General features: G+C 34.2%; 1 protein-coding gene across 1 annotated transcript; it reads right to left on the bottom strand.

The window, feature by feature from the left end:
- Positions 1–290: 290 nt before the first annotated feature.
- Positions 291–3,831, bottom strand: LOC125192616. Its single transcript, XM_048090240.1, has 4 exons — positions 3,676–3,831; positions 2,207–2,315; positions 1,994–2,131; positions 291–485 (listed from the first exon to the last, which is right to left on the bottom strand). Exons 2-4 carry the CDS (start codon positions 2,295–2,297, stop codon positions 469–471), a joined length of 246 nt encoding a protein of 81 aa, XP_047946197.1. The 5' UTR covers positions 2,298–2,315; positions 3,676–3,831; the 3' UTR covers positions 291–468.
- Positions 3,832–14,020: the final 10,189 nt, after the last annotated feature.

A 14,020-nucleotide genomic window follows, 5' to 3' on the forward strand; every position in this document is an offset into this window, starting at 1 on the left:
TTCTATGTATATCTGATCGTGCCTCTGTAGTAAAACCAAACAATTTATTAAATTTGGAAATTGTTTGAATCCTACTTGCACAGCGCATATTGAACTTTTTTAATTTTTCCACACTAAGTTGTTAACTAGACTGCCCACATATTCTTTAGATTTCAAAATAGAGTGTTATTCAAATGGCAAAGTTGGCTTCTGAGCGAGATTGCAGATGCTTTATAAACAAAGAAATTTCCACTTCCGCACACTCAACTTTTTAAGCTGTATGCTTACGTAAGTTTGTAAAGCATGAAGCGTGTAGAAATTAATTTAACATATTTGTTGCAAATATTTGCACCACAGATTTTTATTCTCAAACAAACAGTCGGAGCAAGAAGATCACCGAGCAACACAAGCCTGTTACAAAACTAGGCTAACAATTGATTGCAGACATGTAATTCTGATACAAAAGAGCTTTGACCCTTCACACATCTTTTATTCTTCATCATCATCTGCAAACACAATATCCAAACGTAATGGAGTGAAGAATGGCTAAATGAAGTGAAACCCATACCATCAGACTACACTACAGAAAAAAAGAACTTTAAAACTTGAATTTAATCCTAGCCGACTATCTCCTCAGGTACCAACTTTTTCAGCAGATAAATAATACTCCCTCCGTCCCAAGATATTAGACCCCTTTCTTTTGGGCACAGGAATTTAGGAGATAGTTGTTTAGTGGTGTAAGTGAAGTTGGTAGTAGAGTAAATTTTTACCATAAATAGAAATGGTTCAAGTGTATTGGGACACCCCAAAGTGGAATAGGGGTCTAATATCTTGGGACGGAGGGAGTATAAAATATTGGCAACCTTCAGTAGGATCACAAAAAAAAGGAGGACGCGACTACATGGCTAGAAATTAAGCGTTCAGTATGACCCTCATTGTATTCCCATGGCTGTGAAGCGTGATCATTACTTCTAGAGCTCATCACTTTTGTTAGAGACTACTAGTTATTGACAAAGCTGAATCAACTCTCAAGATGTCTATTCACTCATATAACATTAATAGTTGAAAGTAGAAGATGGAATTTACTGTTTGAAACTTAAACTAATATACCTCCCTCATATCCCCAAAATCAGTGTGAAAAGTTGCATTGTAACAAAAGAAAAATAGTCAAAGACATGCTTGATGAAGTCTGGTAGCAGACATCCTGAATATGTACTCTTCGATTATTGCAATGGTGAAACAAACCTTGTTATGTCTAGCCTCATTTCCAGATTTATTTCTACACCTTGACCTTGTTCACAACTCTCCCAGTAAAGTCAACAAATTATATTAGCCTTATTACACAACAGTAGGATTGGTTTTTTTTTATCATGGTCCATGAAATGATCTCTCCCTCCCTCTTAAAATTTTGATTCACGTGTGAGTAAAAATCTATTCTACCAATTTGTTTCCTTTTAGTATCCCCTACCACTCAAGAATACCATCAATGGCATTAATAAGGTAGCTACATGCATTGAAACTGAGTCCTAATAATCCACAATAGACTTTCAGTTGTCACTCAAGATAGCACAACTCACATCTTAAACTTCCGCAGTAGTAAATACTCCGTTAATAAGTAGAACAATGATAGTGCAAGCTAAGAGCCAATGGTTCTCAGATATTGAGAGAAAAGGATTGCAAGCATACATGAATTCATAGATTTCAAGTTTCATCATCACAAGATCAATAATTAATTACTTAATTAGGTAAAAAGTGTCGATTGTATAAAAAGAGGAACATGGTTAGGCATATCAAAAGGGGATGTGCAGTTTTGAAATTTATTGTAGTGAGGAAAAATTCAAGTTCACCTAAAACTAAACTCATTTATAGGAGCCATATAATACAACTACACCCTAGTAGATTATGAATATATGAGAGGGCAAGAACAAAGGGAAGCAAATCCAATGGGAATGATTACCAATTCCAACTATATTTGGTGTGATTAAGAAAGGAACAGGGAGGGTGAATATATTACCAAAGTAGCGGCGTTCATTGGCTTGTTTGGCTTTGATGAGCAATTTGTCAAGATCCTCCTGAGCCTTTGCATCAAACTTGATCAATTGGTTAACAAATAGCGCCCCCAAACCCATGCCCAGCACATGCTCCCATGGATCTGCAGTTGGGCACTCAGAATGTTTATTTCGATAAAATAACCAGTACAAAAGAAATGAAAGAAAAGGACGCTTACGGCGCATGTAAGGGAGCTTGCGGAGAGCATTAGAGTACATTTGGGTCCCCACCCCCAGCAGGGCCCCGAACATAGTTGCGCTGATTGGCATCTCTTCCCACTATTCTCTCTGCCAGCAAGTTTTCACTCAGTTGTATTCCAATGACGACCACAACCAAATGCATTCATTAGGGGTGATTTTTAAAACATTGTTTTGGGGGGGCAGTATGTGCCACATTCAAAGTCGAATTTGTAATCACAAAAGTGTGGAGGTCCTACTGTTATCACCATTACCCCACTAGCCTTGGGTTTCAGGCCTGAAAAAGCTAGTGTGTTTTATTGAACTAAAGTACAGTCTTTATGATTGAGATGAGAGTAATGAACGATCAAGACTCATATTTATCAACCATTATATGCAAAATCAGAAAGCAGAAGTCCATGGTACTATTAGTTAACATGTCCAAAAAATTACTTCATGCTAAAGGCCTCCAGCTGCTGACAAAGATTAAATACTATTTTTAATTCAAGTGAATTTGACGCTACCAGTAAATATGTATGAACTAACACACGGGTTTTACACATTGTTAGTCTCAATACATTGATCCACAGAAAAATGCAAAATACTTGATCACAGTATAACAAGAGACATTGTTAAACAGCCTTTTCCATTTGACACCCTATTATCATTTATCACAATTCAAAGCCACACAAGTGTTCATTCAAGAACTCATGCTTGAAGGAGACAGATCGTAAATGTATGAAGTAACAAAAAAAAGCATTGAAAACAAGTGTAATCACCATATTAAATCCTAAACTACTTTTCCCAGTCCCAAAATGCATTGAACTTTTTTTAAATAATGCCATCAATAAAAAAACCCAAACTATTGCCATTGTAGCAAAAATAACGGTGCTAAGATTTTTGGTTCACAGAATGTTAAATTATACTAGCAACTAAGTTATGCAAGAACATCATGAAGAAACTAGGAAGGAGTATAAGAAGGATAAGAAGATGTGATTTTCACAAATTTAGCAACTACATACATTTGCATTCTATCAACCAAAAATGTCAGTGAAGATAATTATGGTACAATGTCAATATTTTCAGGTCCTTTATCGAAAGTTCATGACAGTTAATGGTTTAGTATACAATCTAATAACTGCCATTAAAACAACCAAAAAGGTCTCGGCAATTTTGCCCAAAAACCATAAAATTGAACTCAAGCAGGAAATTACAAAAAAATTAAATACAAACACAAAGCAGGTCAAAATCAAACTCAGCATCTCTAGCAAAGCAGCGCACAAATCGATCTAGGAAATGACGACTACAACAATAACAGACCTGATTATGATTCCTACTATTAAAAGTTCAGAAATCCAGATTGAGACAGCTAAAAACTCATAATTTAATCCAGACGGAAGTAACAAACCCTATATTGAAAATGAATTCGTTTCAGGTAAAAATAAGTTAATAACATAGAACGATACAACACCTGAATTGCGGAGCTAGGAAAATCACAGAGAGCAGAAACTGTAGGATCGAATGAAATGAGGGAATGGTAGAGAAATAAAAATTTGTTTTATGGGAATAATTCAGTCGGGCTTCTCTTTTACTTTGAAAAGGCCCAACTGTACGGCTACAAAACCAAACAGAATTACTCCGTATTTAATTTCTTCTAATCGTGCATTACGTTTCATTACTTATTTAATTTTGACCGTTGATAAAATTTAAGAACTCTTTCATCATCATTTCCATAGTTTATAAGTTTACATTATTAACGACACCAGTTTTAACACAAAAATATTAAAAATACTATTCCCTTTGTCCCTTGCTAAATGACTCATATTTTTTTTAGAATATCTCCAAATAGACGAGTCATTTCTTTTGTTTTATATATTTTATCTTTTATTTTTTCCTCTCTACTTTATTCTCATTCACTTAACTAATGAAACCTTATTGTCTTAAATTCCGTGGTGAAAATAAATCTCTCACTTAGTGAGGATGGATGGAGTATGAAAAAGAGAAAATAGTTATTACTATCTCTATCCCTTTATAGTAAAGACATTTTTTGGCATGAAATTTAAGAAATTATATTAAAAATGAGTTAAGTGAATGAAGGATAAAGTAGGAAAGGAAAGAGATAGAGAGATGAAGAGATAATAAAGTACCAATAGAGAATAATGTGCAAGAGGAAAAAGAAGTTTGACTTTTTGCCCAAAAAAAAATTTAGCATAGCTAGTTGGGACAATCCAAAAAAGAATACAGACTCAGCTACATAAATATGAAAAGAATATATATTACTGTTAGTTGAAAAGAGAATTACTTTATTAGAAAGAGCAACTTACAAAAACCAAAAAAGACTAAATTTTGTTGACCGACCAAAATAAAGAAGACCAGGTTATTAGTTATAGAGAAATTGGAATACCTTTATGGTTGAGCGTTCGATATCAAGAGGTCACTCAGTTACTACCTATAGTGGAAATCAATAGTAGTAAAACAAAGAGCAATTTGTCAAAAAATCCACCAAGTTGGATCATTAATGGTGAATCCTGCAATTTTTAAAATTGATTGATTATATCATAATTTTTGACATTTTTCTCGATTTAGATTAATTAGAGTAATTATAATTATAGTTATAATTATAATGCTCATTTTATTAATGACAATTTTATCATATTTTTTATTTATTTATTTTTTTGTAAAATTATTGATAAATATCAATAAGATTATTAGTTTTACAATTAAAGATAACTTAAAAAAATTAAGTCAGAAAATAAACTATTTAAAGTAAATATTTTAAAAAAAATAATTATTTAAATATTATATTTATTATTATTTTCTAGTGTATTTGACCCCACGAGTTTTAATTCCTGCGTCCGTCATTGGTTAGCACCCGTGCTATGCACGGGACAAAAAAAATTCAAATAATGAAAATATATTTACAGTTAAATAGATCAAAATAAAGGATATAGGAAAAATAATAATATAAAAATATATTTCTTTTAAGAATATGAATTAATTTAAAATAGTATTAATAAAATTATAAGCAATTAAAAACATTATAAACAACAACAAACAAACATTGGTAATGCTTTTAAGCCACCGTAATGAAACCATTCATATTCAGCATGCAATTGCATTATACAATTTTAGTATCAATTATAAGTATAGTACTCCCTCCGTCCACGAAAATTCATCCCGGTTTGACCGGGCACGAGTTTTAAGAAATGTAATGAAAAGTGAGTTGAAAAAGTTAGTGGATCGTGGGTCCTACTTTTATATATTAGTTTTATAATAAAATGTGAGTAGGTATGAGTTAGTGGAATATGGGGTCCACTATCAAAAATGGTAAAAGTGAAATGAGACAAATTTTGGGGGACGGACGGAAATGGAAAACTAGGACAAATTTTGGTGGACGGAGGTAGTAATATAAAATAAAAAAAAACAAAAAAACAAAAAAGGACATGCGTGAATTAAATAGAATAAGATATACAAATAAAGAAACAGGTATTCCTAAATACAAAAGAAGATAAGAAAATTATTTGAATGAATAAATAGTTCGTGATTTAATTCAATCAACAAATATTAGTACATAAAAAATTGATATATAAAAAGTAAGACCCACATTCCACAAACATCTTCCACCCACTTTCCACTACGCATTAAGTGATACTCCTTCCGTCCCACAAGAATACGCACTCTTTATTTTTTAGTCCGTCTCACAAGAATACGCACTTTCTAATTTCGATAACTTTTTTCTCTATAATGGGGTGGGACCTATTCCCACTAACAATATTTTACTCCCTCCGTCCCGGCTAAGATGACACATTGCTTAGCCGGCACGGGGTTTTAGAAGTTATTGGTTAAAGTGTTTAATTGGAGAGAGTGAAGGTGAATGTAAGTATTAAAGTAGAGAGATAAAGAAAGATGAATATTTTAATAGGAGTGAGAAAAAGTGGTTGAGTGTATTAATTGGAGAGAGAAGTTACCAAAAAAGGAAATATGTCATCTTAGTTGGGACAAACTAAAAAGGAAAACGTGTCATCTTAAGCGGGACGGAGGGAGTAATTACTTTTCCTTTCTACATTTCTAACTTTACAATTTTTCCATTAAAGCCCGTATCAAACTCAAAGTGCATATTCTTTGTGGACGGGGGAGTAACATTTAATCACTTAAAATTTATACTACTCTTTATATTAGAAAAAGTCATACAAACTTTATATGTTAAATTTAATTTTAAATATTTTTAATTTAATCCAATTCCATATTAGATTTAAATTTAATTATTTAATAATTTCATATAATTTCATAATTTATTCTATAAAGTTAGTAATATTGTTTAATTACTTGGAGACATTAATTTGATTTCGATTTTCATCATCGTTATTAATTCGGCTAAAGAATACAAATTGTAAACAATTAAAAAAAATATAATTATATATACTATAAAAAAAAATAAGAATGATACTCTAGTTGCAATTTGAACAAAAAGATTTTCATTTCGAAATAAAATTTAATGCATTTGTAATTTGTGAGAAGAAACAAAAAATAATTGAATGAAAAAGACGGTAGTAAAACGGTAATATTTGGGGAAGTAGAAATTTATTTTTATTTTTATTCCAATTTTATTCAACTTTTTTTAATTAAAAAAATAAAGCAAAATGACAATAAACACAATACCCACCAGCAATCTAATCTACGGTAAGACTCACACCTCCCAAAAGCATAAAGAAAGAGATGAACATATACATGAAGTTGCATTCATAAAGCTATTTGCCCGCACTCATTGAAAAGAAAGTCAAAGGAGTAAGTTATTTTTCCTTTTATTTTGCAGATTTTTTCTTAAATTCTTACTATGATACTTGCGGCAAATAGTTACGTTGTTGTTTAAGGAATTAATACCATTTCATAAATGAAAATCTAAATTCTCTGTTTCATTTAAGTGATGCTAAATAGAAATATTAACGACATTCCTTAAGAAAATTATAAATGAAAATTATAAAATATTTTGATTATATTTTTAGATTTATATTTTTTATAAAATTAAACTATTAATAAATTATTAAAACATCAAGTAACTTAGTCTTTGTCTTTAAATAATTTTGATGGAAATAATAAGTAAAATAAATCAATAACAATAATGTCTAGTTAGAATTTATGGGAGAAGATAAGCATGTACTAAGTACTTCGTAAAAATATTTGAATATTAATTACTATAACTATTAATTTATTATTAATATTGTTATGGATATATATTAAAATAACCTTGTTAGTTTTAGTATCATTTAGCCACTCCAACAAAAATCCACTCCAAATAAATTGAGTCGACACAATTAATTTAAGAATAGTATTCTTAATACGTTACATGTGAATATAATATGTAGTATAGTAATTTTTTTTAATTATTATACTTTTATTAACATTTTCATACGTGTTTAATTTTATTTGTTGTTCTACACAAAGAGTAAGATTACAGATATATATTATTTTGTCATTATCTTATTCGATGAATTCCAATCACCCAAATACTATCGTTTTGTGCAATTAATTTTTTGAATATTTCTTAAAGTATATAATATATTGTGCTATGCAAGTTTAGTATTTTTTTTCTCTAAAATTGTACAGTAAGACATACTAAAAAGCTCATAAAACTCTAACAAATATTAAAAGTCAAAATTAGAGCCCAACTTTGAAGATATAACAATAGAGTTCAACGTCTAAATTAAAGCCCTACTTAATTAAAAAGATGCCAATTACTTACCTAGCATGAATATAAAATTATATACAAACTATTATGATTTATTATATAAAATATATTAAATTACATCATAAACTTATACACATTCAAACCCTAAATATTTCTCTAAACCTACACGCCCCCCATTTCCCTCACATCAAACCTACAGAGGAGGCGCCACCATTTCCTTCTCTCTATTTCTCTCCCTCATCGGTGCTGCTATGACCACCGTTCCATCCGCCTCGCTGCTTCGCCGCCCGCTTGGCCCCGATAGCCTCGGCGCCCTCGCTGTGATGTGCGTCGGTGCTCCTTCAGCCATGTCTCATCGGCGTTCCTTCCGCCATTCTTCAACGGTGCCATGGAGTTCTTCATGTGTCTGAAATCTGAACGGTGTTCCGGTTGGTGCACCTGTCCTCCGACGGCCGGCGATGAGACAGTGGCCTCGAACTGGCTTTTGACATGGCTTTGAACAAGGCATAAAGTGGGGAACAGAGATGGTTATTGTACAATTTTTTAGGATGTTGCAGATTACATTAATGGTGTCTCTATTTATAAGTGTATAAACTTCTTGGTGAAGCCATTTTATCTGCATTTTGTTGGACCAATTTTTACTCAATAATATTTGCCTCTTCTTTGGCCAATGAATTGATTTCCCGCCAAAAAGTGTGCCATATAAGCATCCAAAAAACTGTTCCTTTATATATTGATAGATAGATTGGTAATTCAACAAGAATTTAAAAAATGCAAAATTTTGCTGTTTTAGAAAATATGTGAAAGTCATGTCTATTTCATGGTTTAAAATTTAACAAGTATGCAAATGTTTTAGAAAATATGTGAAAGTCATGTCTATTTCATGGTTTAAAATTTAACAAGTATGCAAATGAGATGATAGTTTTGTATGAAAACCAATTTTTTTGGGGGGGGGGAGGGGAAATACACATACGATGATATTGAAATTAAATGCAGAATGTAAACTTGGGTAGGAATAAATCTCACAAAACAAAGTCAATTAAGAAGTACTCTAACAAATTAAAGTTTCTAGATGTGCAATCAAAAGAAGATTTTTTAAAGATGTCTAAGAACTAAGATTTGGTATTAGAGCATCCACAATCACTTTAGGTCAGCTATAGGCTAGTCTCAGGCTAGCCACTCTTTCTCTCTCTGCCACGTCATCAGTACTAAAAATCCACCTGTCACATCATCATTTTAATCAAATAGGCTAGCCACAATAAAAATAATTCAAAAACAACTACATTTACGGAATTAAATTTACGAGACATATATGGAAAAATTCATTAGTTTCATTTAAAAAAAGTACATTCATTTAAAAAAAATAATATAATAAAGAAAAAAACTATCGCCGTGCAGTCTTCTGTGCCCACAACTCTTCAATTAAATCCTTTTGGAGTTGAATATGAGCATCAACTTCATCGTGAGGTACCCTCCTTCGTACGTTGGGGGTGGCCACGCCGTGGCTTGGACCGGCTGCATCGGTATCGTCATTGGCCCAATTAGTCAGTTGTACGCCTTCGTTTTCGACGATCATGTTGTGCATGATAATGCAGACATACATTATATCAGCAATGCATTTGACATCCCACAAACGCGTTGGAACCTTAATTGCCGCCCATCGAGACTGGAGCACACCAAATGCGCGCTCCACGTCCTTGCGCGCCGACTCCGACGTTCCGCAAAGTAGGCCCTCCTTGTCATCATTTGCGTGCCTGATCGTCTTCACGAAGACGGGCCACCTAGGGTATATCCCATCCGCCAAGTAGTAGCCCATATCATGTCGGTTGCCGTTGGCCACAAATGAGACGGCCGGACCGATGCTCTGACACTTGCTCGTTGAAGAGGGGCGACGAGTTGAGGACGTTGAGGTTCGTTGTTCGACCCGGCTACCCCAAAATACGAATGTCCGATCCACAGCCGGTAATCAGCTACGGCCTCGAGGATCATCGTGGGATTCTTTCCCTTGTAGCCGGTCGTGTAGGCCCCCTTCCAGGCAAGTTGGACAGTTCTTCCACTCCCAATGCATACAATCTATACTGCCTAACATCCCGGGAAACCCATGCTTGCTCCCCGTGCATCCCGCATCAGATCCTGACAATCTTGGGGGATAGGGCTCAAGGTACTGATCACCGAAAATTGTAATCACGCCCTGACGTAAAAACTTCAGATATTACAGAGCAGTCGTCTCACCAATGTGGAGGTACTCATCCCACATGTCTGCCGCGCCTCCGTAGGCCAACCGCCTGATTGCCGCCGTGCACTTTTGAATAGGGGTGTGGCCGGGTCTGCCAGCCGCATCGTGCCTGAAGCGGAAGCACATATATCGACGCTCCAAAGCGTCAACGATGCGCATAAACAACTACCTGCGCATTCTAAAACGCCGCCTGAACATGTTTGCGTTAAACCGCGGCTCCAAAGCGAAGTAGTCGGCATATAGCCGCTGATGTGCAGCTACGTGATCCCGATCAATCACTGTTCGGCGGTGGACAGCGGGTCGAGGGCGAGGTACCGCCGGTTGTTCGACCCTTTGCATGTACCGCTCTATCTCGCGGTTCATGTAGGCCTCCATAGCCTCGTTCATCCGCCGTTCGTACTCCTCAGCATCCCCACCACTACCACCGCTACCACCCGCGTTACTCATCGCTCGATGTTGCTCGTTGCTCTTGTACAGAAATTTAGAGAGAGAAAAAACTCGTTAAAACAAGTGGTGCAAATGAAAATGAAACTAAAATCGCGTATATATAGTGTTTCAAAAAATTTCAAAAATAAAAAATAAAAAATTGCGCTGACCGATAGCTCGCCGATCGGCACGCCACAATGGCGGCCAGCGCCTGGAAATCGGCGTGCGATCGCCTGTTTTTTCGCCGAAATGCCGCTGGCCGGTTCTAATGGTTCGGCTAGCCAACCGGCTAGCGACGCGAATTGGCTAGCCGATGCGCTAGCCGCCATTGTGGATGCTCTTATGCCTCACATCCCACGAGATACTGTTTTATATAGTTACGGTTTGCCTACCACAAAAAAACAAACAAATTAATAAAGTCGCAGCTTTTCTTTTTAAAGTCATTTAGTTAATCATATGTAAAATATTGGCATGATAAAATAATTAAAATTATCCTTTCCATTTGCTTTATTAAAGTTACAAGGCGTAGTCTTTGAAAAGGTATTCACATGCAGTTGAATCCGTTAATCAAGGGGAAAATCCAAAATAAGTAGTACTAATTGAAAATAAATTAGTTGTTCTCTCTTTCATGTATGTGGGATCAAGTAATGTTAGAGTGATTGTTAAAAATCATTAAGTTCAACCAAACACCAAATGCAGTATAAATGTCAAATGTCCTTGTGGGCTCAATGACATAATTATGTAAATAGTGATGTACATTAGAATGACCAATACGCAACTTAAATGACCAATACTCCGTATTTATACTATTTTGACATTTTTTTTTCTATTTCTTCCCTCTATTTGAGATTTTGGAGGAATTTGTATGATGTTAACATAAAATACTACTCCCTCCTCCTCAATGACGGACGCAGGAATTAAAACTCGTGGGGTCAAATACACTAGAAAATAATAATAAATATAATATTTAAATAATTATTTTTTTTAAAATATTTACTTTAAATAGTTTATTTTCTGACTTAATTTTTTTAAGTTATCTTTAATTGTAAAACTAATAATCTTATTGATATTTATCAATAATTTTACAAAAAAATAAATAAATAAAAAATATGATAAAATTGTCATTAATAAAATGAGCATTATAATTATAACTATAATTATAATTACTCTAATTAATCTATAACTATCACTTTTAAGAGTAGGCCCAATTGTTCAGCCCATTTCATTCAAAAGTAAGAATTAGAATTTAGAACACTTCTCCATCGCTCCTTTCCATAGTGGCAACCCCTCCCCCTTCCTCTCCATCTCTTTGTTATTCTCACCTATCTCTCTTTTTTATTTCAAAAGATGAAGAATTACGGTGGAGCTCTTGGCGTCAAGGCGGAGCTCCGGGGGTCGAAGGTAGAGTTGCGCCGGATCTCGAAGGTCCTTTAATGGAGTCTCCGACAGCTCTCGGCGGACGACGGTGGGGTCGGTCGACCCCACTCGACCCCACCTGGGTCCGTCAGTGGTGCTAACACTAGTAGAACAAAACAAAAGAGCTACAGTGTTATGGAGAATTAACAATGACAAAATGAAACATTGATTGATTGTATAATTATTTCACATACTGGTCCATTTTTCTCTTAATGGGATATGTTCATGTAAAATTCTAGGAGTATATTTTAACGTTTAAGAAAAATCGGAATATAATAGAACTCGAAATTAGGACATCATAAACTCTTGTCCATTTTCTTTGATCATCTTCAAAACTTACACTAAACCTAAAATCAATTTTAAAACGATGTAAAAAATAATTTTACTTCAACCATTAATATCAAAAGTAATTTTAACCATTAACACTAAATTAAAAAAAAAATCTTCTTTTCCTTCATTTATTTCATACATGTTAGACAAAAAATAACACATCTCATGGAGTACACATCCTACTCTATGTCTGAAAATGATTAATTTACTTTTTTCTGTTATCTCACTAGGGATTGATTTTAATTTTTAGTAAGAAACATCACATTACTCTCTTATACTACTATACTTTATTATTCTCCACTTCCCATTCCTATTTTATTTTGTGTCCTACTTTACTTTCTCTTTATTATCTTTCCACCGAACTTAATATATACAACTCACCAATCAGGCTATTGCCCCCAAGTCAAGCTGAAATTAGGGCTGCCCCCGCCCGGGCCATACTGCAATTGGCCCACCGATTAGGCTGCATGCAAGCCATCCCCAACCGGGCTATGCTGCGGAAGCTTTAAACTATGTTATTTTGTTTTGTGTCTAAAAAACTAAAATTTTTAAGTTGGTAAGACAATTTTCGTTAAATGGGATGAATATGTATTTTTTAAATTTTACTTATCATTCAAATATTGTACGGTTCAAAATAATGTAGAATTTGACTAAATTTCGCAATTATATTGATCATGTAGGAGTAATAAATTTGCATTCAATTAATTAAAATTCTTATACATAACCATCTTCGATTCTCACAAATACCTTATATGCATCACTTTCTGATTTCACAACCATCCAACGACATACCTAAATAGGATCATGGGGGACCCATGGAACCCCCAACCATTTTACAAATGAGTATATATTATCTATATTAACAATAGTGCTAAATAACTCGGTAGCGTAGTTGGCTTCTTCTCGGCCATGATTGGCGAGAGTTCGATTCACAGCAAAACCAACCCCCTGATTTAAGGATTTACCCTTTTTAATTGATTCTTCCTGCGTCTTTATTTTTTCTTATTTTCTTATTTACTTTTCCTTTGAGTTTGATTCTTATAAAAGTTATATTATAGTACTTTATTATATACGATTGAGAGTCGATTCTCACTATAAGAGCAATTACTAAATTTTTTCTTACATTTTACATTGATGTTTCTATTTTATGTGTTACTCCACTATTTATATCATTTTTTTCCCTATATTTTTACATTGCTATGTTTAGAATTCAATTCAAGTCTGTCTTTCTTTCAATAATTCATGTTTATTTTATTTATTTTTTAAAAAATCTCTTTTTCGACAAAGTTGTTTTTTTTACATTGGTGTTACATCTATCAACAATCATCTTACACGTATCTCTATCTTTTGTAATTGCTTCTCTAATTCGTCGGCACAAAAATACCGTAATACTAGGAAGTAGGAACACTAGTTCCAACCTCCCACCATCAAAATCTTGTGTCTGTGACTGCAACCAATTAGCAAAACAAACTGAGATTTCAACTCTACGGTTTTTTCGATCCCCACAAAAATAAAACTCCTACTCATCAACATGCTCCAGAGAAGAAGGAAAGCAAACATAACGGCAGAAGGTTGAAAGGGATATTTTACCCCAATGACCAAACTACCCTCCCAACACGTGGATGCTGAACTGCGTATTTAACGCCTTAACTGTCGCCGGGTCCCACCCCAAAAGCCTATGGCACCACCGTCATGGGCCATATCGTCCCTCCAAATTCCACC

The sequence above is a fragment of the Salvia hispanica genome, chromosome 6 (assembly GCF_023119035.1).
Source record: "Salvia hispanica cultivar TCC Black 2014 chromosome 6, UniMelb_Shisp_WGS_1.0, whole genome shotgun sequence".
NCBI classification, from domain to species: domain Eukaryota; kingdom Viridiplantae; phylum Streptophyta; class Magnoliopsida; order Lamiales; family Lamiaceae; genus Salvia; species Salvia hispanica.